General features: G+C 52.3%; 1 protein-coding gene across 1 annotated transcript; it reads left to right on the top strand.

The window, feature by feature from the left end:
- Positions 1-5611: 5611 nt before the first annotated feature.
- On the top strand, positions 5612-25644 carry TCF25 (transcription factor 25). Its single transcript, XM_063140969.1, has 18 exons — positions 5612-5857; positions 6591-6743; positions 7901-7975; positions 8521-8654; positions 11774-11839; positions 13041-13123; positions 14282-14412; positions 16399-16498; positions 17371-17464; positions 17731-17823; positions 18136-18241; positions 19801-19960; positions 21599-21686; positions 22180-22338; positions 22722-22812; positions 23483-23562; positions 24035-24107; positions 25393-25644. The coding sequence occupies exons 1-18, from the start codon at positions 5627-5629 to the stop codon at positions 25555-25557; spliced, it is 2082 nt and encodes a 693-aa protein (XP_062997039.1). The 5' UTR covers positions 5612-5626; the 3' UTR covers positions 25558-25644.
- Positions 25645-25989: the final 345 nt, after the last annotated feature.

The raw sequence follows: 25989 nt of genomic DNA, 5'->3' as shown, positions 1-25989 counted from the left end.
GGTCCAGAGCAGGCTGTTGACTCTCTTTCTCAGGCAGAGGAAGCACGGCCTGCTTCTGTCTGGACTCCTGAGGGATCATGGCCTCCTGGCTGTCGCGCTTACCTGCATCTGCTCAGATGTCCAGCTCTGCCCCCCCCCGCCTTCCTCCACGCCTTCCTCGAACATCTCCTGCCTGCGTGTGTACATATATACATACCTATAGACTCTCTATATTTATATTTGTGGATCAGCTGCTCTGGTTCACGGGAACGCCCCTGCCTGGCAAACCCTGCTGAAGGAAATCCCTGGCTGTTTTCCCTCCTCCCCCCCCCCCGCCCCCAATCTCCCGGGGGTTGTAAGCAGGCAGAAGGTCAGGTAGGATAATCCCAGAGCACTTGGGAGGAGAATCCACCCATTTTTGTTGCAGTGATGAAACCTTGAACGCAAGGTGGCTAGCCTGTCCCCTGCCTGGGCTTTGACCTCCTAGCAATGCTAGCCGGAGAGGCTCTGTGGCTGCTGGTCATCCCCTCGCCGAGGGGTCTGATGCTTTGTGCGCCTTCTGGAGCGCAGCTCCGCCTTGCAACTACCTGCTCAGGGCTTGCCGGTGTCTTCTTGAGCTGCCGCTACCCTCTTTCTCTGCGCTGTCCCTCTTTTATGTTTTTCTCCCCGTGGTGTCCGGATTATTCGCCTGTTCCCAAACTCCATGCAGCAGGACGTGCTTTTAAAATCCATTCAGACCATCGTTGTCTTCTCCTTGTTAGCTTGAGGCGGTGACATTAGGAGTTGGGCTTCCCTCTTCCCCTGCCTCTATACATTAAGAGACATGTTTTACATGTACAACAAATAATCGAACCCCTCATCTTGGATGCCCTCATCAAGGAATAAGCAAGTCCCATCTTGTGTGGAAGGAGCAGCTGGCTGCATGGCAGCGTCGGGCAGGCTGTGGGCAACCAGGGCCAGGATTGGGATTTGCTTGACGACTGGGGATGGCAGCAGCCGTGTGCGGCAGGATCTTGTCCTTCGGCTGGCAACGGACATCTCCCTCCAGATCAAGGCTCTTGCTTCCTTCCCAAGGGCTGCAAAGGTGTGCAGTCTATTCATAACTGAAATCTGGGCATGGAGGCACGGCAGGTGGCTGCCATGCCCAAGGTACCTCTTCTGTGAGGACAGAATGAGCCCCTGGCTATACCAGGCAGTGCCAGGCCTTGGTCAGCGACCCACGAGTCTTGCTGTTCCATTTCTGGCAGCCTGGGGAGCTTTGCAATGGCCTAAAACACCACATTAGCCTGTTTTTCAAATAACCCTTCAGAGGTTATAAGACCCTTGGGGAGGGAAGTGGGTCAGCTGAGAGGGGTAGAAGAGGGCCTCACTCCTGCTGCCACTTTGCTCTTACCCTGGTCCTGCTCTATTCTGCCCCTTCTTCCATCTCTGTCTGCCTCTGATTAACCCTTATTTCCTCCAGAGATATCAAACATGGCATTGAATGTCCAGGAGGCTGCGGCAGGCTCAGCGCCATTCCTGAAATGGTAGCCTGGTCTTCCACCAATGAGCCAGTTAGTCTTCTGTTCGCAGCACACATGCAAAAAAGGAGTCCTGTAGCATTTCCAAGATGTAATTTATGATGGCAAAATGTTTCGTGGGCTAGAGGTCTGTTGCACAGGATGAAGTGACCCTCTAGTCCAGGAAAGCAGCCCCAACCTGGTGTCCTCCAGATGCTTCGGCCTTCAACTCCCATCAGCCCCAGCCAACGTTGCCAGCAATGGGAGTTGTAGTCTAAAATACCTGGAAGGCAATGCTGCCGTCATAAATTAACCCTTGGAGGTAATACCAGACTCCTTGGTCCCCTTAATTTGTAGCTCTGGGCTCCCTCCTATTTTATCCTGCTGTTAAAGCCTTGGGTTGTGCGGTGTGCTACTGCGCCCACCCGGTGTTGCCCGTTTGCTCCAGGGAGTAAACCGCATCCTCCATCCTTGCATGTTGCCTGAACCGCAGCCACTTTGCTGAGTAGGAGACTCAGCTGGCCTCTCCAGCACAGAACTCTTCCCTGCCTCCCAACGGCCAAGCCCGTACTCAGTGTCATGACCTCCTGTAGCCAGCCCCTGGAGCGGCTCACCTCTCTTCTTGCCTTGGGGGGCGGTGGGAACAAGCAGCCCCCCTGATGTGCCACTGGTATTTCTGTGCGCAGTGCCACGGCGCTCGACATGTTGTGTGTTGCGACACTTTCGAACTGCACACGCCTCACTGAGACGAGTAATGCAGCCGGCGCGTGCAGCCCAGCGGCAGTGTAGCCTCGCCCTGCAGGTGCACAGCTGGGCAGGCCAATAACAGGCTGTCTAGCCAGTTGGTGCATGTGCAGATCAAGGGTTTGATTGCAGAGATCACGGGCAGTGGGGAAGCGAGGCGTGTGATGGGAGTGCAGCTCGAGCGCAGCGCAGTGCGGTGCGGAGGATGGCAGGGGCAGAAGAGGGAGGCCAGGATTTTTCAGGTCAACCGTAAAGCCAGCTCTTCCTCCGGTGTGGAAGAATGGGAAAGCAATCGGACTGGAGGAAGGGCAGGTTCTTCTCCGCTGCTGCCCTCGCTGACGCTTCTCCCTCTCTTGCTGTTTGTGCCAATCTGCTCGCTCGGCGTTCTGCCTCGGCTGCCTCGCGCTGCTGTCCCTGGGCGTTAACATGCCTTATTGGCTCTGCTCACGGTGTTTGCAATAATTCATAGCACTCCATGTCAAAGGGGGGGGATTCCCCCTTGTAATTGTGTGTCCTGCCTGCATTTGGCTTCTCCCCACACACACACACACACCTCAAGCCAATGTTTTATATGCAGCCTGTACTGTAAAGACTTGTAAATAAAACTGAAAGCGAACCTGGTCTGGTGGCCTTGCTGTCTCCCTAGTAAAGACATAGTTCATGCCGCAAAGAATTGCCTGTGAGGGTTTGGGCAGAGGGTAGTGGCAGTTGTGGGTGGCAGTCCGGGGGGAACGAGTTGGTTTTGATGCGGGCGGCACACGGAGGCCTTTTTGAGGCTGATGGGAAGGCACCCTATCACCTGTGTTGACAGGTGGATTCGGGGTGCTTGCCACGGCCCGGGTCAAGAGTCAGCATGGCTGAGCATCTGCTGAGGGCACGAGACACACACACACCCTGGACATGCCCCTCCGTTCCCTCATTGCCGTCTGTTTACTCACCTGCCTCTCGCTCTGGCCCAGACTACGGTGGTGGTGGGGAGGAGAAGGTGCAGCAGCAGATGTTGCGGCCTCCTTGTTCACTGGCTGTCAAGCAAGTGAGTGGTAGCAACAATGGGAAAGACGAGGAGCAATAAATAGCAACTGGTGAGAAGGTGGACTTCCTGAGGGCTATATGTATGCCCTAAGGCAGCCTTCCTCAACCTGGGGCGCTCCAGATGTGATGGACTGCATCTCCCAGAATGCCCCAGCCAGCTGGCTGGGGCATTCTGGGAGTTGTAGTCCAACACATCTGGAGCGCCCCAGGTTGAGGAAGGCTGCCCTAAGGAGACACTGGTTGTGTTCAGACGACACGCTAATCAACGGTGTGTGTGTGAGGTAATAGGAACAGAATGGGAAACAACCTTTGATTGGCGTGGCGTCCGAACCCAGCTGCTGTGTCTTCCCCCTCACCATTTCATCCTCAGAGCAGACAGTGCTCTGCTGGATGGACAGAAAGTGTGGCCTGGTGGGAGGCAGCGCGATACATCCAGGTACTGCTCTCTTGGCACAACACAGGTCTAAAAGATCAGAGCCGTAGATGAGGGAGGTTCTGGCTGGGAATTTTTATTCCGTATTTAAGCTTCTGCTCCAGGATAACACAGACCCAAAAGGGAGCATCTCATCTACTGAAACATGTGGAGCAGGGGGTGGCTACCCACGCGGACAGCCTTCAAAGGGGGTTAGGTAAGTTGATGGGGGATACAGCTGTTCGGAAGGTGCTGTAATATTCTTTCCACCAGGACCAGAGGCGGCGTGCCTCTCAGTGCCATTTGCTGGGAAATGTGGGAAGGAGGGTGCTATTGCGTTCATGTCCTTTTTGGCATCCCAGAGGCAGCTGCTTGGCCACTGCTGGAGACAGGAGGCTGGGCTGGATGGGGTAAGACCTTTAATCTGACCCAGCAAGGCACATTTGTTACCCTGGCAGGAAAACTTCTATAAACTGCATCAAGTTGGTCCCTTTCTCTTTCTGGCCAGCAATTGCGCCACAAATAACAAAGTCAGGGATGTGCAGACAAATAGGCTATTTATTGTTTATTAAGATTTATACCCTGTCCTTCAATTGACTTATCAGAGTAGCTTATAAATAAAATATTAAAGAACACAACAAAATAACCACTGAAGTTGCAAGTCCATTTACCTGGGAGTAAGGCTCACTGGACCCATGGGACTTCTGAATATATAGAGAGAGGGTTGCACTGTAAGCACATTATGAAAATAAGTTATCAAAACTAACAACATAGATCAATTCAAGATAGTGTCAAAGTTCATTTATTGAAACAAAACAACAATCGCCCAGAGTCAGAAGCTCCCTTCCCCAATCTGGTGCCCTCCGGTTGTGTAGGACTGCAACTCCCAGCATTGGCTGATGGGAACTGAAGTCCAAAAACGCCTGGAGGGCACCAGGTTGGAGAAGGCTGATCTGAAGTCGCTGGTGGATCATGCCTGAGATGCTCGTTTGTGGGATTTCTGCTTGGAGGTGATTTGTGCCTCCTTCGCTCCTCCCCAATATGAGAGAGTGTGGGAGAGTGTGGGCTCTCCCACATGAGACGCATTCAAGAGTAGGGTGACCATATGAAAAGGAGGACAGGGCTCCTGTATCTTTAACAGTTGCATGGAAAAGGGAGTTTCAGCAGGTGTCATTTGTATATATATATATAGAGAGAGAGAACCTGGTGAAATTCCCTCTTCATCACAACAGTTAAAGCTGCAGGAGCTATACTAGAGTGATCATTTTAAAAGAGGGCAGGGCTCCTGCAGCTTTAACTTGTGATGAAGAGGGAATTTCACCAGGTTCCCCATATATACAAATGACACCTGCAGAAATTCCCCTTTCAATACAACTGTTAAAGATACAGGAGCCCTGTCCTCCTTTTCATATGGTCACCCTATTCAAGAGGCAGCTGGACAACCATCTGTCAGGGATGCTTTAGGGTGGATTCCTGCATTGAGCAGGGGGTTGGACTCAATGGCCTTGTAGGCCCCTTCCAACTCTGCGATTCTATGCCGCGCGTGTGTGTGTGGTCAGAAGCTGTATACTGGGGAGGAAACACCAGGACAATGAGGCGGGGCAGCGTGGTGTGTCAGTCACTCATGCTCCTCTCAGCTGAAGTTGCTGGGGAGGAAAATACCGGGCAAAACCCCTCAGTTTCACTACTCCGGCGACGTGGAGGCGGCGTCTGAGGCTGCGCAAGGGGAGAAGCGTTCTCGGGCGGCGGCCGCCGCAACTTATTCCGCGCGCTCCTGTTTGCGCGAAATACCGACCGCTTAAGCACATTAGGCATGCGCGGAGCGTTCAGGCCGCTCTCCCCGCAGATGCGCATGCGCCGAACGGAAAGAGCGGCGTAGGCCCCAGCCTGCTCCCCTTCGGGTCCTCCGCCCGGCTTCCGGTCCGGCGGCGTCTGTTGCTCGGGCTGCTACAGCTGCGTGATGTCGCGACGGGCCTTGAGGCGGCTGAGGGGGGAGTCGCGGGGCCAGGCGCTGCTGGAGGAGGAGGCCCCGCCGCCGCCGCCGCCCTCGGGGGGTCCCGAAGGGGGAAGAGGCGGCGAGGAGGAGGAGGAGGAGGAGGAAGGCGGGGAGCGGCTGTCGCGGCCAGGCTGCAGGAGGCGGAGGCGGGGGCAGCACGAGCCGGCGGGTCGGGTCGCCAACCTCTTCGAGCTGGTGAGAGTCAGCTGAGCCGGTGCCCTGAGGCGCGAGCAGGTTTGCTGGAAGGGCGCAGGACAGGAGCGGCCCCAATCCCACCACCTGCCCCAGCCAGGTGTTTCCAGGAAGCCCACCAGCAGCAGCAGCCGCTTTCTCTCCAAGGTCTCACGCACAGCCTTCCCCAGCCCTGCTTTCTGAGGCATACTTAACAGGAGGTTCTGGGGATTGAATTTGAGACCTTTTACGTACAAAACACGAGGCCTCTATTACCTAGGGTGACCCTATGAAAAGCAGGACTGGGCTCCTGTATCTTTAACAGTTGCATAGAAAAGGGAATTTCAGCAGGTGCCATTGGTATATATGGGGAACCTGGAGAAATTCCCTCTTCATCACAACAGTTAAAGGTGCAGGTGCCTGCCCCCTTTTAAATCTGCCCACTCTAGTATAGCTCCTGCAGCTTTAACTGTTGTGATGAAGAGGAAATTTCACCAGGTTCTCCATATATACAAATGACACCTGCTGAAATTCCCTTTTCAATACAACTGTTAAAGATACAGGAGCCCTGTCCTCCTTTTCATATGGTCACACAATTATTACTAAGCTTCCCCTTAAGTAGGATTAATGGATCCATACCTTTGCCATAATTCTTCTAGCTCTCAAGATGAAGCAAGCACACCTCTGTTTTTATCTCATTAAACAATTGGGAAATTGACCCTATTTGCTTAATTGGTCTAATTTTAAAATTGCACAGATAACCAATGAAGAACCAGAGGATGATTTAGCATCCAAAGAGGTGAAAGATGATTCCAGGCTGCAGGAGGAAGATGACGCAGAGGCAGGACCTGGAGGTCTGGAGACTGACAGGCGGAAAGAAGGAGAAGAGGCAGAACAACCGGACCAAATGGCAAGTACCCTGGAGGCAGCCGGAATACCAACGCACGTAACTGTGAAATAGGGTAGTGAATGCCTCAGAAGTGTTCCTGGGAAAGGCTAGGAGCTCTCTTCTTGGGACTCCCTCATACGTAACATGTTACTCCAGTTTTACAGACTCTGCTGCCTGGGCAGGGAATCAATTCTGGCTCAAACTCCTGGCAATGACCTTCAGGGATCGTTTGGGTCCAGTTGCCAAAATAACCACCACGTAAATGTGCCATAGGTACTCGAATATGTGGATCAAGAGATGATCTAATGAACAGGCTTTAATGTTATTATGGAATAGCAAGTCTTTTCTGTAATTCTAAAGATAGATTGTATATTTTTAATTCAATTTGGGGAATTAAAGATTAGTCTGATGCCTTTTGAAATCGGACTTCAAACCCTCCTTTTCATCATAGATCGAAAATGAAAGATACGGGATGGTTTGAAATGTTAGCAAACGAAATAGCTATTTGGAAGTCCTAAGTTCTCAAACCTTGACAAAAAATAAGTTTTATTTTATTTAAAATATTTTTCTTGCCTTTCTGCTTGAAAACTGGTCTCGAGGGCAGCTGCCAATAAGAAAAATATATAACGCAGAATGGTTTTTTTAAGGCAGTGATGACTGACAAAATCTCAGAGCAATAATAGAATAAAAAAGTCAGTCCTTAGATCAGTCTTCTCCAGCCTGGTGCCTTCCAGATGTGTTGGATTATAGTCTCTATCATCCCTAGCCAGCATGATTGGCCATTGTAGTCTAATAGTTGTGGAGGATACCAGGTTAAGAAAGGTTGTCTTAAATGACTGGGAGTGGTGCTGATTTCCTGAGTGCCCTGGAAATGAAAGAGGTGTTTGGATTCAGTTATGGTCCATATATTGCTGGATTCAAATGCCAGTTCTTCGGGGAAAAGGAAGGCAGGGAAGGAAGTGACATCTATGAAGATCACAACTTGGGGGATGGGAAGCAAGACAATGCTTATTCCTCTTGCAGTGTAACATTTGTTTTAAACCAGACTCTCTTTCTAAATAGACTCTCTGAAGTCTTACGCCTTTCCCTGGGCTAGGCCCCTCATTTACATTCATGTTTGTGATTTGATTCTGCAGTACATATATCTTACTGGTTCCATTCCTTTTTATTTTTAAAAGCCTGTTTCAAATAACAAATCACGGAAAAAAAAGAAGAAAAGAAAGAATAAGAAGAATGCATCAGGCGAGACTCTGGTAAAATTTGCGTCTGGATCAGGGATTAAGCACTAGCAGGGAGGCATCAAGTGAAGTTGGCTGATGCGCTTGTTTTTATTTTATTTATGAGACTTTTATATCGCTTAATATCCTAAGATCTGTTAAGCAGTTCACAATATGCATATAAATTGTGGGAATGCATGTGGGAAAGTGCAGGGCTGGAGAAATCCCACACTCCTAATCACCTTGGTGCCAGGAATTTGAAATAGTCCTTTCACCTTGTGTAGGGTTAGTTCTTTAAAATACATTGACACCTTCATGGAAATATTATTCACGTCCTGGAGAATGCTGAACTTCCATTCACTAGGAGGACCATGCAGTGGAAGAAACCAAGTGGGTTGGTGGAGTGGGGTGAGTCTTGTGCAAGGGCAAGCTCAACCGGCAGGTACTGGCCAGATCTAACCAATGGGAGAGGGCTTTTGTTTAAGCGTGGCCATGTACAAGAAACCGTTGAGAGTTCCTTTAGCACAGATGGAATCTGAGAAGGATGGAACATTTTTGCAAGCAATAGTATTTTTGCACAGTGCGCTCCAGATGAAGACAACTCCGAAGACATCGAGAGCATCCTGGTGAGGATTGAGAATTCCAACGGGCCGTCATGCCAAAGCCAGAGCAGAGTGGTCACAGATAGTCGACCTCTGCTTTACGTGGAGCACAGGTAAGAGGCTGTCTCCTGAAGGTGTTTCCCTGTGCTTGGGGCTGGCTGGGTGTGAGTTGCTCAAATGAAGTCTTTGGGCATCTCTGGCAGCATGCAGAATTCCTGCTCCCAGATGCCTTTGCTTTCCCACACTGGTGCCGGTCTGCAATTCCCATAATTCCCAGCTATTATGGGCCAGGTTAGAAACGTTGCTTAAGGATGTGCTGTTGAGGCTTGTCCTGCACCCTTTCAATCTGTTTCTCATTTTGGTACCATTTATGCGTCTCTCTCGGTTCCCTAAAAAGCCTAACTCTGTATCGTTGTGTCTGTTTATTTATATTCCCTGTATTAGGCAAGTTTTACTTTCTGGCCCAAAATGTGGTACACTCTAAAATTTTGGATTTATAGAGGTTATTGTTCATTTGGGTCGGGAGTGAGGAGAAAAGGCCAGTCAGGGTGCATTAGTTGAGCAATCTGCTGAGGGAACTGCACTGGCTGCCTATTCGCTACCGGGCCAGGTACAAAGCCCTAAACAGAGAGCGCCTTCTCCCTTACCAACCTGCCCGGTCACTGAGGTCATCCGAGGGCCTGCTCCTGGTGGTTCCACCTAGATCCATCCTCCGACTGGAATCCACCAGGGGAAGAGCCTTCAGCATGGTGGCGCCCCTCCTATGGAACTCCCTGCCTCTGGAGGTCAGGCAGGCGCCAACCTTGTACTCCTTTCGGCGCCGCCTGAAAACATCTTTATTCCAAGAAGCCTTTCTTTAACATGCAGCCATGGATTTCTGATTTTTGCTTCTTTTTAAATTTTGTTTTAACTGTTTTATTCTGTTTTTATTTTCATTTTACGTTGTACACCGCTCCGAAGTTTTTCATTGGGGAGCGGTATATAAATATTCTAAATAAATAAATAAATAAATTAGTTCCTCCAAATCTGCAGCCTCCCCAGGCAGGATACCTCCCCTTGTGGTGGTCTTGGGAGGCTTATTAGCCTCTCCAGGAACCCTGGCAGTATCAGGGCAAGCAACCCTGAGCTCAAGGTTTTCCACTGTTCAGGCCTGGTCCTGCAAGGAAGGTGGTGGGGCTGGACATGGGGACCGAGTGGTTTGGCTTGAACACAGCTTCATCCTTGAAGGGGGAAAAGGTGTTCCTTTCTGAGAGCTGATGACATTCTGTGCCACATGGCAGGTGGTGCACAGAGCCCAATTCCAGCTGTTTTTGCGGTGACTTGTAACTCTGCAGAAGGTTTGCTGGTCTGTTGCACAGTCTGCCCGAGAGAGGGCAGCACCAGCATTTTCTCTCTAGCTGTTGATCTGCAGGGATATTGGGAGGCAGAGGAGCGAAGAGAGCGTTCTGTTGAGCCGTCCTGGCTGCAGTGGTTGCTACTTGCAGTCCTTACTCATTCTCTCCTTTTCCCAATAGAGGATGGGATATTTGGGACAGCCCTGTAATAAGCCCTCTGACTTATTGAGGCACCGATCCCCCACTCCCTTCCTTCATTCTCCTGGACCATTTTAGTAGCGGAGGTAAAGTAAGGGAGAATCTCCGAGAAGGTGCAGGAAATGTACAAATAGGGCACCTTCCACTGCGGCATTTCTGAACCTGTCTTTTGGGGAGGGAAGTGACGAACAGATGACTCAGACGAGTCTCTGGCTTTTCTCCCTTTCTGCGAGCTTGGAACTGCCTCCCAGCACACATGTGTCGTCACGTTCCCTCTCATACTCGCCTCAAATCCCTCCACAAAATCCACAATGCCTCTGTTACTGGAGAAACTGGTGTGTGGATGTGGGGGTCATTGAGTCCTCTCCAGCTAGATGTTCTATTGCCAGAGTTTAAGTGTCCCTCAACAAATGCATACCTTGAGAACGTGCGCGTGTTTGTTTATTTATTTATTACATTTCTATACCGCCCAATAGCCGGAGCTCTCTGGGCGGTTCACAAAAATTAAAAACATTCAAAGTATAAAACAACAGTATAAAACCATAACATAAAATACAATGTAAAAGCTCAACCAGATAAAAACAGCAGCAATGCAAAATTGCAAATTTAAAACACCAAGTTAAAAAAAATTATAGACTGTTAAAATGCTGGGAGAATAAAAAGGTCTTCACCTGGCGTCTAAAAGCATATAATGTAGGTGCCAAGCGAACCTCCTTAGGGAGCTCATTCCACAGCCAGGGTGCCACAGCAGAGAAGGCCCTCCTCCTAGTAGCCACCTGCCTCACTTCTTTTGGCACGGGCTCATGGAGAAGGACCCTTGAGGATGACCTTACGGGAGGAGGCGTTCCTTCAGATAGCCTGGCCCCAAGCCGTTTAGGGCTTTAAATGTTAATACCAGCACTTTGAATCAGGCCCGGACCTGGACTGGCAGCCAATGAAGCTGGAAAAGGACTGGCGTGATGTGGTCTTGTCGGCCAGTTTGCACACATGTCTAGAGGAGCATATTCGGTAATGTGACCTTAAGTCCTCATTAATTAAGGCTTGGAATGTCTGACTAAAACAAATTAATTTTGTTTCTTTAAAAAAAACAGAAGGAGGTATAAACTGACCTTTATCCGTATAGATACCCGGAGAGTGTACAATATACATGGCTGTTGATCTGCATTCTCCAACCTGGAGCCCTCCAGATGTGTTGGGCTGCACGACTCCCATTATGGGAGTTGTGTAGTCCAACACATCTGGAAGGTACCACCTTGGGGAAGGCTGTTATAAATAGCCGTATAAATATAAAATACAATAACAGCAAATAGATACAATCACCAAGCAATCGGGAGGCAGCCAAATCAATCAGGCCAACAGGCCAAACCCATATTTGTCCCCGACTGCCTCTGCCTCCATCTCCCCTCCTTCCCCTTGCTCTGTTGTCAAACTTTCAATTGTAAGCGCCTCTGGGCAGGGAGCTATCCTCTTATTTTTTGGAACGCTCTGTGTACATTGATGACACTGTATAAATCAGCCTTCCTCAACCTGGGGCGCTCCAGATGTGTTGGACTGCATCTCCCAGAATGCCCCAGCCAGCTGGGGCATTCTGGGAGTTGTAGTCCAACACATCTGGAGCGCCCCAAGTTGAGGAAGGCTGGTATAAATAGTCAGTAGTAATAAATAAGTAATCAGCTGGATTTGTGTTACAACTTTTCCAGGAACTTGAATCCAGAAACTGAGCTGAAGCGATATTTTGGGGCCCGAGCGGTTCTTGGTGATCAGAGGTGAGATTAAGCGTTGAAAGCAAGAAACGGGGGCTCAGATCACGTGGGAAGCAGCAGCAGCATCTGGCACTTGTGCTGTTAAAGCGTCTTCCAGGTGCATGTTTTGCCCAGCCCCCAGACCACGTGCTGCGAGGAACTATGAAAGCCTAATCTTACTCAATGCTCCATCTTTCTGAGATGAGGGCTGTGATGAAGAGCGCGGAAGCTGCTGAGCGCTGAAGGCAAAGGGAAGCAGGGCCTTCCCCAGTACAAAAGCCCCAGTGTCTCCTTAGAAGCAGACTCGCTGTTTTGGGGCTCTCCTGCCAATCTCACCAACCTCCCCAAGCCCAGCCTGCAAGCGCGAGAGGCCGGGATGTGGATTTCTTCTTGTAGGTCATTTGGATGTGGTCGGAGTCTGTGGTGGCTTTGAACCATGATTCAGCAGCTGTTTCAAGTGCAGGAAGCCGCTCGGAATTGCCTGAGAAGGGCTGAGGGCAGGGAACTGCCACAACCCAAAGATGAGGCTAATCCTGTCGAGCGTCTTCTCTTTCCCCACCTGTACCCTTCCCCAAATGCCGGCTCTTCGGCTGAATAGACTCAGAAATTACATGTGAGCTGTCTCCCTTGGCTTTGTTTGCGTGAGCGTGTGAACAGATATGGGGGGGACCTGACTTTTGGTATCTTTCCTCTCTGCATGGGTGGGTGGGTGGGTGGGGGTTATGTGTATCCCCCTCCTTTTTATGTTGCTTTTGATTAATTCTTGTGCTCTGTGAGTGGGTGATGATGTAGTGACGTTTGCTTCTTCACCCCACTGGCTGAGCGCAGCAGATAATAGCGAGGCTTCTGCTTAAGGAAAATGGGTTTTTGTTCAGGTGGGAAAGATCAGGTCTTCCTAATTCTGAAAGGCCAGACTGAGACAGGCAGGTTCCCACAGCAGGAAGCCAGGGCAGGGCAGGGCAGCCACATGGCAAAGACCGTTACTGAAAAAGGACCACTCCAAACTTGGTTTTCAGCTACCTTGGGCTTGAATACAAATGACCCATCTGGAATGCAGATAAGGGCTGTGAGATATGAACACAGCCCTTTATGGGTTCGCTAAGTGCCAAACGTGCCACAGTGTGTTATATTCCCCAAGACTCATCCCAGAGAGGCTTGCGGTATTCTTGGCCGAGCAGTTCTTTTTCCCAGCTGCTTGTGGCACAGAGTTTTGCTTCTTCCGCAGGCCGAGGACAAGGCAGCGCCAGTACGTCCGCAGCACGTGGCTGACAGCGCCCAAGAACACTTGGCCACGCCATAGCAAAACAGGTGAGAGGGCCTCCCGGGTCATAGAGTCATAGAATCATCGAATAGCAGAGTTGGAAGGGGCCTACAAGGCCATCGAGTCCAACCCCCTGCTCAATGCAGGAATCCACCCTAAAGCACTTATCTGCCGCCCCATAGCCGAAGCTCTCTGGGCGGTTTACAAAGATTAAAAAGATTGGATTAAAAAGACTGAACATTAAAAATCAATATACAAAATTTTAAAACATAAAAAGCACTTAACATTTAAAACAAATTTCACTCCGCCAGGCAAGTGGAAGGAGGACTCAACAGGCATTCCTGGCACCATCACATAATTTAGCTTCTTGGAAGCAGCTGCAGGGGATATTTATTTCCTTAAGTGTCTGCGTCCCTGGTTGCCCACACTAGCTGGCCGGCGTCCTTGCCCAGGAGAGAGCGAGGCTTGTTTCTAAACTGAGGAAAGCAAGGGTCTTCTCTTTTATGTTGCAGCTGCGTATGCGGCTTGCGAACAGAGCCAGCTAAGCTTTTCTGGGCCGGTTGCCGTGGCTGGGGGCTGCATGGATATGGATCATGTGAACTCCAGGATTTGTCCCTGGAGTCAGTAAGCAACGCAAGTGACGATTGTTTACAATATTCACCGGGCATAATGCTGCTTTCAAGATTTGGGGTTTCAAGGAATTGAGATCTTTTTGGTGAAGCTAGCAGGGAAAGACCAGGCAGAAGGGATGGGGCGGGGGTGGGGGGTGGGACGGGACACGGGGGAATCCAAGCCTAGGCCCAGTGGCTCAGGAGAGCGTTACAAAACGTCCTGACTGTTAGAGCAGTACGACAATGGAACCAGTGACCTAGGGAGGTTGTGGCCTCTCCCACACTAAAGGCCTTCAGGAGGCAGCTGGACAGCCACCTGTCAAGGATGCTTTAAGGTGGGTTCCTGCACTGAGCAGGGGGTTGGACTCGATGGCCTTAGAGGCCCCTTCCAACTCTGCTATTCTACAATTCTATGATCTCAAACCTCTACATCGTCTCTCCACCCGCTGCCCAGCAAAATCATGTTTGCATAAGGTTTGCTTTCAAGATTCGGGCTGACAGAGCATTTGGAACTCCTCTGAAAGGGAGTGACTGTCTGCAGATTTTGGCATTAGCAGCCCCCGCCCCTCTCTGCCTCACCCTGATTCTGTCTAGGTATATCCATGGCGCTGCTAGAGACGAAACGGGGGGTGCAGCACTTCGCCTTTGAGCACCATCGGGAATACCAGCAAGTGCAGTTCAAATTCTTGGATGCTGTGGAGTCCATGGACCCAAACAATCTTGTGGTAGGTTCTCCTTTGGGCCGCGGTTCTGGAGCGAATATTCCATGGGTGGAATGTGCAGTGGATTGGGGTGGGGGTGGGGAGGTTCTTCCCTTTGTTCTCATTTGAAAATGCAATGGTCAGATTCGGGATTGGGGTGGAATGTTGTTCGTGGACGCTGTGAAGTGTCGGCCTTGTTTGTGGCCGGTGCCTCTACTACCAGGAAGAGCTTGCGGCCCTTGTTGCTGACCTGATAGGACCCACATAGAAAGCAAGCTTCTGCCTGAGCATCCCGTCTCCTGCCTTGATTTTTTCCCGGTGGTTGGGGGACAGAGGGGGCGGGCGGGGCAGAGCGCTTCGCAACTTCTAATAGGCACGAACTCAACAGGCAGCCGTGCTATTTATAAACTTTTTCCAGCTTTGAAAAAAGAAATGCCTAATTTCTCCTAGTACTTAGCAGAACAGATGCTGCTTTGAGACTTTTATCAAGCGTATCCAAGTGTGTTAAACTGAGCAACAACTTTGATGGCACACACCAAAGAGGCAAACGGCATGGCTTGTTCTTAGCCTAATATTAACATAATCAAGACATTGAGCTGAGAGAACCCCTGCCCCCCTCCCCCCCTTGATGATAAGGACACACACGGCTCTTTGAATGGGCAGCGTTCCGTTCCTCAGATAAAGCAGGCTTTGTCTGGGAAAAGCTCCTACTTTGCCTTCTCTCACTCACTCACTGCCCGGGCGTGGAATCCATGGTGGGGGATTACTAATTTTGGCCTCATGATAAGCAAGAGAAAGCAGTAGGAAGCTACCACTGGGCAAATTCAGACAAGGCGTGCAGTTACTGGAATATAAGCCCCGGCACTGGGGGTCAAAGTCAGATCAAACGTTGGTCGAGTTCAGCATTTTGTTGGCCGTGAGTGACCACGCAGCTATCCCAGGGAAAATCACAACGGGAGCCGGTTGACCTTCCCTATGACCTGAGTGTGCAGGGATCAAGCCTTATGGTGTGCACAGCCCTAGAGCTGTGCTGTGATCATACCCTATCCGCACACACCTCGGCCGTGCGACTGCCTTTGCTTTCCTCAACCCCCGAGGTATTAGATCCCTGTTGACCATTTGGCTTGTCAGGACGTCGTCATCTGTGCATGACTCCCGAGAGCCTTGGAACACCGGCCTTTGGGGGCAGAATTGCCACTTGGCCACAACCTCCACAGCACAACAGATTCTGAAATCAGGTGTGGCCAAAGTACGGGAGGGTGTCAAACTGGGACTGCCTAATAATAATAATAATAATAATAATAATAATAATAATAATAATAATAATATATTTCTTACTCACCTCTATTTATTTTTATTATTACATTTATATACCGCCCCACAGCTGAAGCTCTCTGGGTGGTTCACAAAAGTTAAAACAGTAAACATTAAAAAGTATACAAAATTTAAAAACCATCAAAAACATAAAAACAACAGCATCCATTTATAAAACAACAGTTCTGGAGTCCTTTAAAAAACAAAGTTAGCATTGATAAATGCCTGGGAGAAGAGAAAAGTCTTGACCTGGCGCCTGAAAGATGACCGAGTTGGCGCCAGGCGAGCCTCTCCGTCTTGATCGAGGCGGGGAACAACAGTAAATATAAAATACATAAAACTGAATTAAAAACATAATATGCATTGTTAAAACATCCCAAAAACATCCTAAAATTCCACTGGATAGGCCTGATAACCACTAGTGATTCTGCCTGGTAAATTCGGGATTCTCTAGATTCTGCCGATGCCGCCTGGGGGTGGTTTCGTTAATAGGGGAAATGGATTCCAGGATGGCGCCTTGGCAGCCCTGGAAATGCCCCCATCCTCCTGGGCTGGAGGCAAAGGGAGCTCCGTGCCGCCCTCCCCGCTTGCTGCTTTTCTCTCCTGCGGAATGTAGCTCCCCGCTGCTCAGCTTCCCTTCTGGAGCGGCTGGGGGTCCTTTGGATCCACTCACCTGCTTTGTTCGTCTGTCGGCAGCTTTTGCTCCAGATGAACCCGTCTCACGTGGACTCGCTCCTGCAGCTCAGCGATGTGTGTCGGATGCAGGAAGACCAGGAGATGGCCAGAGACCTCGTCGGTGAGACGCGGGGAGGCGAGGGTGGGGCCGCCCTCTCGCTTGCCGGAGCTCTTCCTAGCCTTCCGGGGCTCCTCAGTTGGAGGAGGGAGGTGCAGGCGTCCCAAAGAGGGCCATGCAGTGTTCAGAGCCGTGGGCCGTGGGGGGCCTCTGGGAATGGAAGCACAAGGCCCAGGTGAAGGGGAGCAGCGCCTGCAATTCCGTTTCTTGGGCGTTGCCCAACGCTGAGTTTCTGCGTGGCCGTTTTGTGATCAGGCTGGAACCTCAGAGGCCCTGGTGGAGCCGCAAACAGGCCATAAAACGGGTGCAGAGCCTCAGCCGGGCCTGTGAGCCAAATGCAGCCTTCCTGGGGTGCCTACGTGGCCCTACAGGGTTCCCCCAAGGGCCAGGCCTGCTCCCCCCCCAGTCATTTGGGGTGGGTTCCCGGCTTCTGCATGTTTTTTCCCCATTCTAAAAGGGTGAAATGCTTCTCCTAAAGCTTAGCTGCTGGCAGGAAGAGCAAGAGGCGAGGATTTGGGGGCATGTTGGCTCCGCCCCTTCTCGCCTTCGCCCCCTCCCCCCCCACCGGAAGGCAGCAGCCCCCAAGCGCTTCTTTCAAATAGAAGCTAAGCCCTGGGGTTCGCACAGGTTCGACACCTTGGTCTTGCCTTGTTGCTGGCAAGCAGTTGGGCCACCTTCGTAAGGCACAGCAAGAGCAAACACACACACACACACGTATTTCGCTAAATCTTTGTGTTAGGATGTGTGTTGTGTGTGCGTAAAGTGAAGGTGTTATTTTGTGTGCCTTTCGGGTGGGGGAAACGTTATTTATAATTGTGCTAATAAGCGTATTGAAAGCTACCGAATGTGACTCCGCCATGGTGCTTCTTCGACAGAGAGGGCCCTTTATACCCTGGAGTGCGCCTTCCACCCGATGTTCAGCCTCACCAGTGGGATATGCAGGCTGGACTACCGGAGGCCTGAGAACAGGTAGAAGAAACCCGCTGTCCGCGCTGCGCGTGGGGTGGTTTTTTTGTAGCTGGGCTGGGCTGCCTCTGTGCACAAGCCAGAAAACATGTCCCATCCATGTCAGTGCTGTGCTTTGCAGGTTCTTACACATCTGAATCTGTTTGGGCCTCAGCTTCCTCCCTCCCCCCCTCCCCGGTCCATACCCAGTCTGAATGTTATGGGGGAAGCCAGACTTCATGTCCACAATATTAATGGGACGTCTTTCTTTTTTGATGCCTCCCCTGCAGAGCTTTCTACCTAGCTCTCTTCAAGCACATGATTTTCCTCGAGAGGAGAGGTTGCCCTCGCACCGCCCTGGAATTCTGCAAACTTCTCCTAAGGTAAAGCCTGGCTCCTTTGAGAGGCTGCTTTAAGCTTCTGTCTGTCTTTTAGGACGGGCTGGGGTGTCCCTCTCCCAGCTCTGCTGTGGGCATAATTGTGTTTGCTAGGCCCCCTGGGACCTTGGTTGTGTAGCCTAAGATGTTTTAAGGGGTCACAAGGCGCTGGGACATGTCCACGTATCACTGGCCAGGCTCAAGGCAAAGGGCCGGCGTGTCCTCTTTGCCTGTCAGTCTTGTAACAGCATTTCCTATTTGTCCTTCCCTCCTCCCCATCTCTTCCCCCGCCCCCGCAATCCACCCCCATCTCCAAAGCCTTGATCCAGAGAACGACCCGCTGTGCATGCTGCTGGTCATCGATTTGCTGTCGCTCCGAGCGAAAGAATACGCCTTCCTGACACGCGTGTTCCAGGAGTGGGAGGTGAGTTGCCTAGTGGGTGGCCCTGACAGGAGGCGCACGGAGGTAGACGACTTCCCGCGGGGCAGCAGGCAAGAGCCGGGCAGGCCACAGTGGGGATGGACAGCTGAGCAGGCCGTTCTGCTGAGATGTGTTGCTCAGAGGTCACAGCCTGTTCTCTTCTCTCCCCCCACCCCCCCCCACCCCACCCCCCCATGTCAGAAAGAAATAGGCTTTTGACCCTTCCGGATCTAGCCATGGGATGTATCGAACGTTTATTTATTTATTTTTATTTATTTATTTATTACATTTATATACCGCCCCATAGCTGAAGCTCTCTGGGCGGTTTGCAAAAGTTAACGTTAGTCCTGCTTAGAGGAGACCCATTAAAATGAATGTGACTTAAGTTAGACAAACGTTTATTTTATTCAAAATTTGAAGCCATAAAACACCATAGCATCACAGAACATAATATGAAAACATTTAAGAAGTGTAGAAGAGATTAAACCTAGAATTTTGTGAACCACCCAGAGAGCTTCGGCTGTTGGGCGGTATAAAAATGTAACAAATAAATAAATTAAACAAGGTCAAAGTAAAGGCCTGTGACAGTGCGAAGATCTAAAAGTGAAAAATTTTAAACCGACAGACGGAAAAGCCTAGGAAACTAAAAAGGTCTTCACTCGGCACCAGAAAGATCGAAATCCGGCTCTGTGCAGGAATAAGAAAGGCAGCAGGTTCAGGGACGAGGAAGGGGCGAAGGCATGAAGGGCCACGTGGAGAGCGAGAGACGCGGGGAGGATTCCCCTGAGTCTGACCGTTCAGCCCATTTATTTACTTTTTTAGAGTATTTTTATCTTGCTCTTCAGCCAAAAAGGGTCTCCGAGTGGCTTACATATGCCTGGTAAAGCCAGACGGTCCCTGCCCCACAGGCTTACAATCAAAGAAGACAGAACACACAAGGAAAACAGGACGGTGTGTGTGTGTGTGTAATTAAATCTTTCTGCAGGGCTGGTGGAAGGGCCCTGATTCGCCCGTCCTCTCCATCATAAACCCTGCTGGAACCAACCCGGTGCTGTCAACTCCACTCGGCAGCAGCTGTGCAGGGTCTTGGGTGGGACGGGCGGTGGGGGAACCCTTGCCCACACCCAGATACTCTCCCCGATTCTTTAACGGGAGACGCTGCTGAAGCTCATCCCTGGGACCGTGTGTGCGCAAAGCAGGCGCCCCACCCCTAAGCAAAGGCCCCTCCCTCAAAGGCTGCGGGCGTTCCTTCCGCTGGACATTCCCTTTTGATCTTCAACGTGCTGCCTGCATGTTTGCCGACTCTCCAAAGTCACGAGCTCTGAAAATTTGCATTTTTAAAGACACAAAGGATCAGCTAAGCGGTTTATTGGGCTATGTGTGACCATTATTTACAAGCATTTATAAACCGTTTACATCGACAGATTTCAAAGTGGAATGCACAAATCACGGAAGGGTAAAATTGGAAGACAAGCACATAGACCACATCTGTGTATCCTAAGAATGAAATAAGTGGGTTGTGAACGGGATGCTGTGTGGTTTCTCTCCGCCTTTCTGCTTAGGGTCATCGGAACCTGTCCCAGCTCCCAAACTTTGCTTTCTCGGTCCCTCTGGCGTATTTCTTTCTGAGCCAGCAGGAAGATCTCTCTGAAGCGGAGCTAAGCCAAGCCCACGAAAGAGCGGCTGGCCTCATTCAGCAGGCGCTGATCATGTTCCCCAGCGGTACGTCTGGCTGTGTGAAATATTCAGAGGTGGCTGTATAGATGCAGGGCCATGAGAAGCAGGTGGGAGGTGGGAGGGAGGTGCGTGTGCGTGTGCGTGTGCGTGTGTGTGTGTGTGTGAGAGAGAGAGAGAGAGAGAGACAGACAGAGAGAGAGAAGGTGTGAACTTCCAAATGCCAGGCCAAGTTTTATTTATTTATTTTATTATTTATTAATTACATTTCTATACCGCCCAATAGCCGGAGCTCTCTGGGCGGTTCTACAGTTCTACTGTAGAGGTTTGTAAGAACTCCTTATAGGGAGATTTCCTTTTTTTAAAATAAAGAAAAGGCTTAGGCTGCCTTCTGCCGAGGATACTTTAGGTACTAGAGATCCTTATCTTGAGGGCCTACATAATCCCAGTTATTCACGAGAGGGCTCAAAATTAGTGGTTCTTCAGAAACGCCCAGCGCTGCCCCTTGGGGTGTAAAAGGGTGGGAGTGAGAAGTGGCTTACTGGTTTCCCCCACTGTAAAGAAAGGCACAGTGGTCATCTGTTCATTCATTCTTCTTCCATCCACTTCAGCCACCCTTCCCTGCAGAAAAAGCCCCACCGGTTTCATTCATGGGGCAGGGGAGGGAGTGCTACTATACCACAGAGGAGGGGGCGGGGTGGCTTTAATCCAGATTTCCCATGACTTTCTGTCTCCTCTTTGTCCACGCTCTTCCTCTGTCACGCGTCGGATGGGATCAGCTCCCAGGACTCTGGTTGTCCCTGGGAGGAGCCGTGGTGGCCTCCTCTTCCTGCCCCGAGCTCCCAGGGGCTGCCAAAACTGTTTTGCTTTGTTGGATAAGAATAGCTCTTGCTCTGAACAAAGCAGGCCCAGTTTGGGCTGATCCGTAACCAGGAGGAGCCCGTTCTGCTCTTTGACACAGTGGCTTAAAATAAACCCCTTTTAAAAATCCAAGAAGAGGAGCCAGAAATGTCTGTGCTGTTCAGAACCCGTTTCTGTGCTTTGAGGAAAAACAATCAAGGGAGGCGTAGTCACAGGGTCCGTTTCTGACGAATGCTGGTGAAGAGGGCAGCGAAGGGTCTTCTGCTCCTGGGTTTCAGTCCATTCAAAGCCTGAAGAGCCACTTGGTCAGACTGTGCACATCGCCTTTCGTCCCTGTTCTCCTCTTATACTATAGTTTGGTATTCTAGGCTTTTTTTTAACTGTAATCTGCCCAGAGAACAAGAGTATATCCAGTATCAGAGGCAGTCTGCCTATGTGCACCCATTACTGGGGGACGCCGGGGACAGGAAGCCGTTGCCCTCATATCCTGCCTTTTGGTCCCTGGCTGATGGCTGGTCGGCCCCTGTGTGTGAACAGAGCGCTGGACTAGATGGACCCTTGGACTGATCCAGCATCAGGGCACGTCTTAGTTCAAGGCCAGGAATTCTCCCCCTTACATTCTTAGTTATTCGGTGGATTGGGAGTGTAATAAATACAGACAACACATCCCTGCAAAATGCAGCTCAAGGCAGCAATACTGTGCTCCCTCCCCCCCCCCCCCATTAAACTATAGTGCCATTCTGAGTAGGAGCAGTAGGTCCCCATGTGGGGTTTGGAGATCTTTTTCTGACGTGTTTCTGTCCTGCCCCCTCGTCCCTCTTCCAGTTCTGATGCCTCTGCTAGATCGCTGCAGCGTGCAGCCAGACTCCATGGTGGCCTCTCACGCCTTCTTTGGACTGGAAGCCCAGTTAAGGTAAAGAGTGTGTGCGAACGCCCTTTGTGGATGTAGGAACACGGGAGGCATTCATAATACAAGCAGCGGAGTCTTGTTGGTGTCAGAAGGCTCCACATCCTGGCAGTTCATCCATGAGATCGGACAGGCCGGGAGCCTGTTGTTGACCTGGGTGCGGCAGTAGTCAGCTGCTGGCGGCGATGGGCAGGTTGAGGTGGGGGCAGCCATCGAGCGGCTCCAGAGCGTCAGTGGGGCCACCCTCTCTCGGCCCCCGTTCCCCATCTGTGAAACGGCTCAAGGAGGTTGGCCTGGGCCTCTTTCCCCCTCTCTTCCCCCAGCGCAAGAGTGAAGTCATGATTGGCAAGAGCTCTGCACGAAGTAGCGCTTCCCCTTGCGCTGCCGTTCCTGCAGCCGCCCGGCTGCCTCGTGGCGGAACGGAGGGGCCCTCCCCTCCCGGGGCCCTTCCTGCCAAACGCTTCGGCTGCCCCTTGAAAGGCCGTTTCCTTCGCTGCAGCTCGCCTCCTGCGCTGAACCAGCTGGTCTCCCTCTACCTGGGGAGGACTCATTCCCTCTGGAAGGACCTGGCTGTCGTGGCCTGGCTGGAGACCAACGTGCACGAGGTGTTGCGGAGGGTGGACTCCAGGGACCCAGCGTTGGAGGAGGCGGAGCACAAGTGAGTCTGGCCAAGGCCGGCTGGGCTTCCTCTGCTTGCTTGAGAGCGGTTGACCTGGGGGGGGGGGCGGCGGCTGGAATGTCCCCTGCTGGGTCCAGCTTGGTACTGCCCCCCCTCCTGGCCCCGTACGTCGAGAGCGGAAAGCGCTTTCCAGCCCAGGGGAGCGGGAGCTGGGGGGCGGGTTGTGGGCCTGTCAGTTGGCGCCCATAAACGGGGCTCTTGAGCCACTCTCTGGGGCGGCCTGGAGTGGCCAGGTGGCTCAGGAGAGGACTGTGCCTCAGAGCGCTGGGGAAAGCCCGTTGCAGGTTCCGTAACCTCTCCCTTGTACATTGATGGTGCTATATAAATAAATAATAACAATAATAATAATGTTTGGTCCGTAGGCGAAAGGCGAGGTACCAGAACGCCCCCAGGAACGTCCACCGCCACGTGATCCTCTCGGAGATCAGGGAAGCCACGGCCGCGTTGCCTCCAGTGAGGGAGCTGATTGGTTGCAAATGGGGGGGGGGGAGATGTTGCATGTCCCCAAGCACTCCCTGTTCCTTGCTTGGCCCTTGCTGCTCCTCAGGGCTGCCCCTCCCTCCCGGGAGGTCTCCCAGTTCTTTGGATGAAAGGCAGCCTCCTCTAACCTGGTGCCCTTCAGGAGTGCTGGACTGGAATACCTATCATCCCCTGCCAGCATAGCCAGTGATTATGAGAGGACGCCAGGTTGGGGGAAGCCGATCCTGAGGGTTGGCTTTCCTTGAGCTGCCCCCCACCCCCCACCCCCCACCCCCAGGACAGCGCTGTCAGAAGTGGAGGCCTTTCCCACACTGTTGGCAGAGACCTTCCCGTGGAGCTGCCTGTGGCTCTCTGCGCGGGCTCTGCTGCCTCCCCCTCGTCAGCACAGTGAGCTGATGGCAGTGGAGGCTGCGCTGGGGCTGCCAGGCTGCTGACGGCGCAGGAGGAAACTCAGGCCAGGAGAGAGAGTGTTTTCCTCCTCTCGTCTCATTCCTTCTTCCTTTTGCGTCATGGTTGGTTTTGTTTCCCTTATGCAGGCTGTTCTGGCAGCCTTTTCAGTTCAAAGGGGGTGGTGAAAATGTTTTTAATGCGCAACAGGCGATGGATTCTCTGACCTGGATTCTCCTTGCCTTCCTCTCCCAAGGAAGTGACCTCCCAGCCTATAATGGGGTTCGATCCTCTGCCGCCTCTGGACTCCATCCTTTCGTACACAAGGCCGGAAAGGTACCCTCCTCCTTCTGTTTAACGATATCCGTGTCCCAAAGTATAACGACGGGCCCAGGGGTGGGAGCTTCTGCATGCAGCGCACACGTGCTGCCCCCGAATGATGGTCCCAAAGGCATGATGTCAAGGTAGAACAGGCTTCCCCAACCAGGTGCCCTCCAGGTGTGCCGGACTACAGCTGCCGGCGTCCCTCATTCAGCAGGGCCAAAAACACCCAGCATGCTCCCGCTTCAAGCTCCTCCTGCCAGGAAATCAGCCTTTGGAGAGACCTTTCGGCCTTTTAGAATGGGAGGGGGGGGAAGAACTGTGATCCCACGCTGGTTGAAGGATGTAATCTTAACACACATCTTGGTGGGCACCAGGTTGGAGAACTGCGCACCACCTCCAGCTCACGTTTTGCCGTCTCTCCTTGGGAAAGTGAGACTGGTAAATATGGCCGTGACGAATGACGTGTGGGTCTCTCTCTTCCCAGGGCGGCTCACCTGTCCGATGAAAGCACTTTATCTCTTTTCTTTCGCTCGCTGTTGCCAAACTTCAACTTGCAGGTACGTGGCGTGCGAGAGGCTCCGGGCTGCGCCAGGCCTGCTTGGGCCGTACAGGAGGGGTTTGGGGGCCCTTCTGGATCCCTGCTCTCTCTGGCTGGGGCAGGGCCGGCGCCACACGTGCCGGACCTGTCAGCTTCTCTTGCCCTCCCAGCTCCAAAGCAACTGGGCCGGCCAGCCCCTTCCTCCTCGGGTCATGATGCTAGCAGGGAGGGAGGGCCGGACGGATCAAGCCCTCCTCGAGTCAGCTTGGATCAAGCCCTGGCAACTCTCGCAAATGCTTCATGCGAGCGCTGCAGGGCTGTTGCACCTCTTGCAGCGTAAAGGGCCAAATTCCGTTTTGGAGAAACTGTCCGGTGGGGCTGGAGGCGAAAGGAGCTGGGCGGAAAAGGACCTGCCTGTTTTAGCTTCAAGCTTCTTCCGGCCACCAGTGGCTGAGCCTTAGGAGAGGCATCTCGGCCTTTTAGACGGAGGGGGCCAAGTGGGAGGGGCTGCACAAAAGCCAGGAAACAACCAAACCATCAGTGGGTGGGGTCATGAGATGGGAGCCCCCGGAGGTCTGGATTTGGTCCCCCAGCAGGCTGGATTTGACCTGTGAGCCTGATGGTACAGTGTTGAAAACCGCCGTCCGTGCCATCACCTGCGAGGGCAGGAAGCAGTGAGGGGAACTGGAGCGGCAAAGGACCACCCGGCTCACCTGCGTCTCAAAGGGGTCCCTTCGGGAAGTACATTGAAAGCGCATGAAGCCTTTGCTGCTGCTGCTGCTCGGAAGTGTCAGCTTGGTGATGGAGCCTGAGCATCCTTGAGGGGTGGATCGTTAAGACATTGGAAGGAAGGGGGCTCCCCGTCACTGGAGGCCTCCAAGCAGAGACTGGGCAGCCATCTGCCAGGGATGCTTTGAACTGGATTCCTGCACTGAGTGGGGGTTGGACTCGATGGCCTCAGGAGCCCCTTCCCGCTCTGTGATTTGAGGCTTGGACCTCTGGTTGGAGGTGCCTGCGACCCCTCGCTAGGGGGAAGCCGGGGTTGGTCAGAGGAAGGATGCAGCTCAGTGGTGGGGAAGAGCGGCCAAGCCCACTGTGGTGCAGATGTCTTGGTTGGCCGGCAGAAGGCCTGGTGCCGGGATGGATCAGAGCTGGAAGGGGCTTGTGTGGAGGGTGTGTGGGTTGCCACATTGGCCTTGTGGGGACCTGAAGGACTGAGCCTCCAGTCCTGCAGCAACTGGCAGGGCCCAGCTAGCCGCGTTGCGTCGTCGTCATGCCCCTCCTCGTCGCGTGCTGTCTTTCAGGGGGAAGTCAGAGCCGGTGGAGAGGAAGAGCCGGGCGCAGGGCAGAACCTCAACCAGGGCGTGAACCGGCTGATGGCGGCCATGCGGGACATGCTGGCGAACATCCAGTTCCAAGAGCCCCCGCGGGATGACAACCCTGAAGGGGATGCAGGAGAGTGGGACTGACCCCTTGCCACCACCACCCCGAACAGCGCACCTACCCCCCCCCCCCCATGTAATCTCCCTTGCCGTAAAATAAACTGCCGTGAGCTATTCGCTGTGCCTTTCTTTCACACACGCCAGCCAAGGGGCCGCCTTCGGTCCTGGCAGAACCATTTCAGAAGCGGGAATTGATCCCCTGCCTCAGGCCTGTTGTGCCGAACGTTGCGCGGAGTTGGCTTCAGGAGATCCAGGGTTACCTGCCTCACCCCTGGCCCCTCTCCGAGGCTGCCCGCCCTAAAGGAAGGCAAGCGGCCTGCTGAGCAGGCACCCGTGGCACAAAGTGCTCAGGCCCTTCAGGGTTCTTGCACTGCTCTGAAATGATCTGTGGGGCAACTGGAGGGGATTTTGCGGGAGGGAGACGGTCACAATTCTGTGTCGGTGACTTGGGGCTGCGGG

This window comes from Elgaria multicarinata, chromosome 14 (genome assembly GCF_023053635.1).
Source record: "Elgaria multicarinata webbii isolate HBS135686 ecotype San Diego chromosome 14, rElgMul1.1.pri, whole genome shotgun sequence".
Taxonomy (NCBI): domain Eukaryota; kingdom Metazoa; phylum Chordata; class Lepidosauria; order Squamata; family Anguidae; genus Elgaria; species Elgaria multicarinata.
Note: the sequence above shows the minus strand (reverse complement) of the source record. Positions and strands in the feature narration are given on the sequence as shown.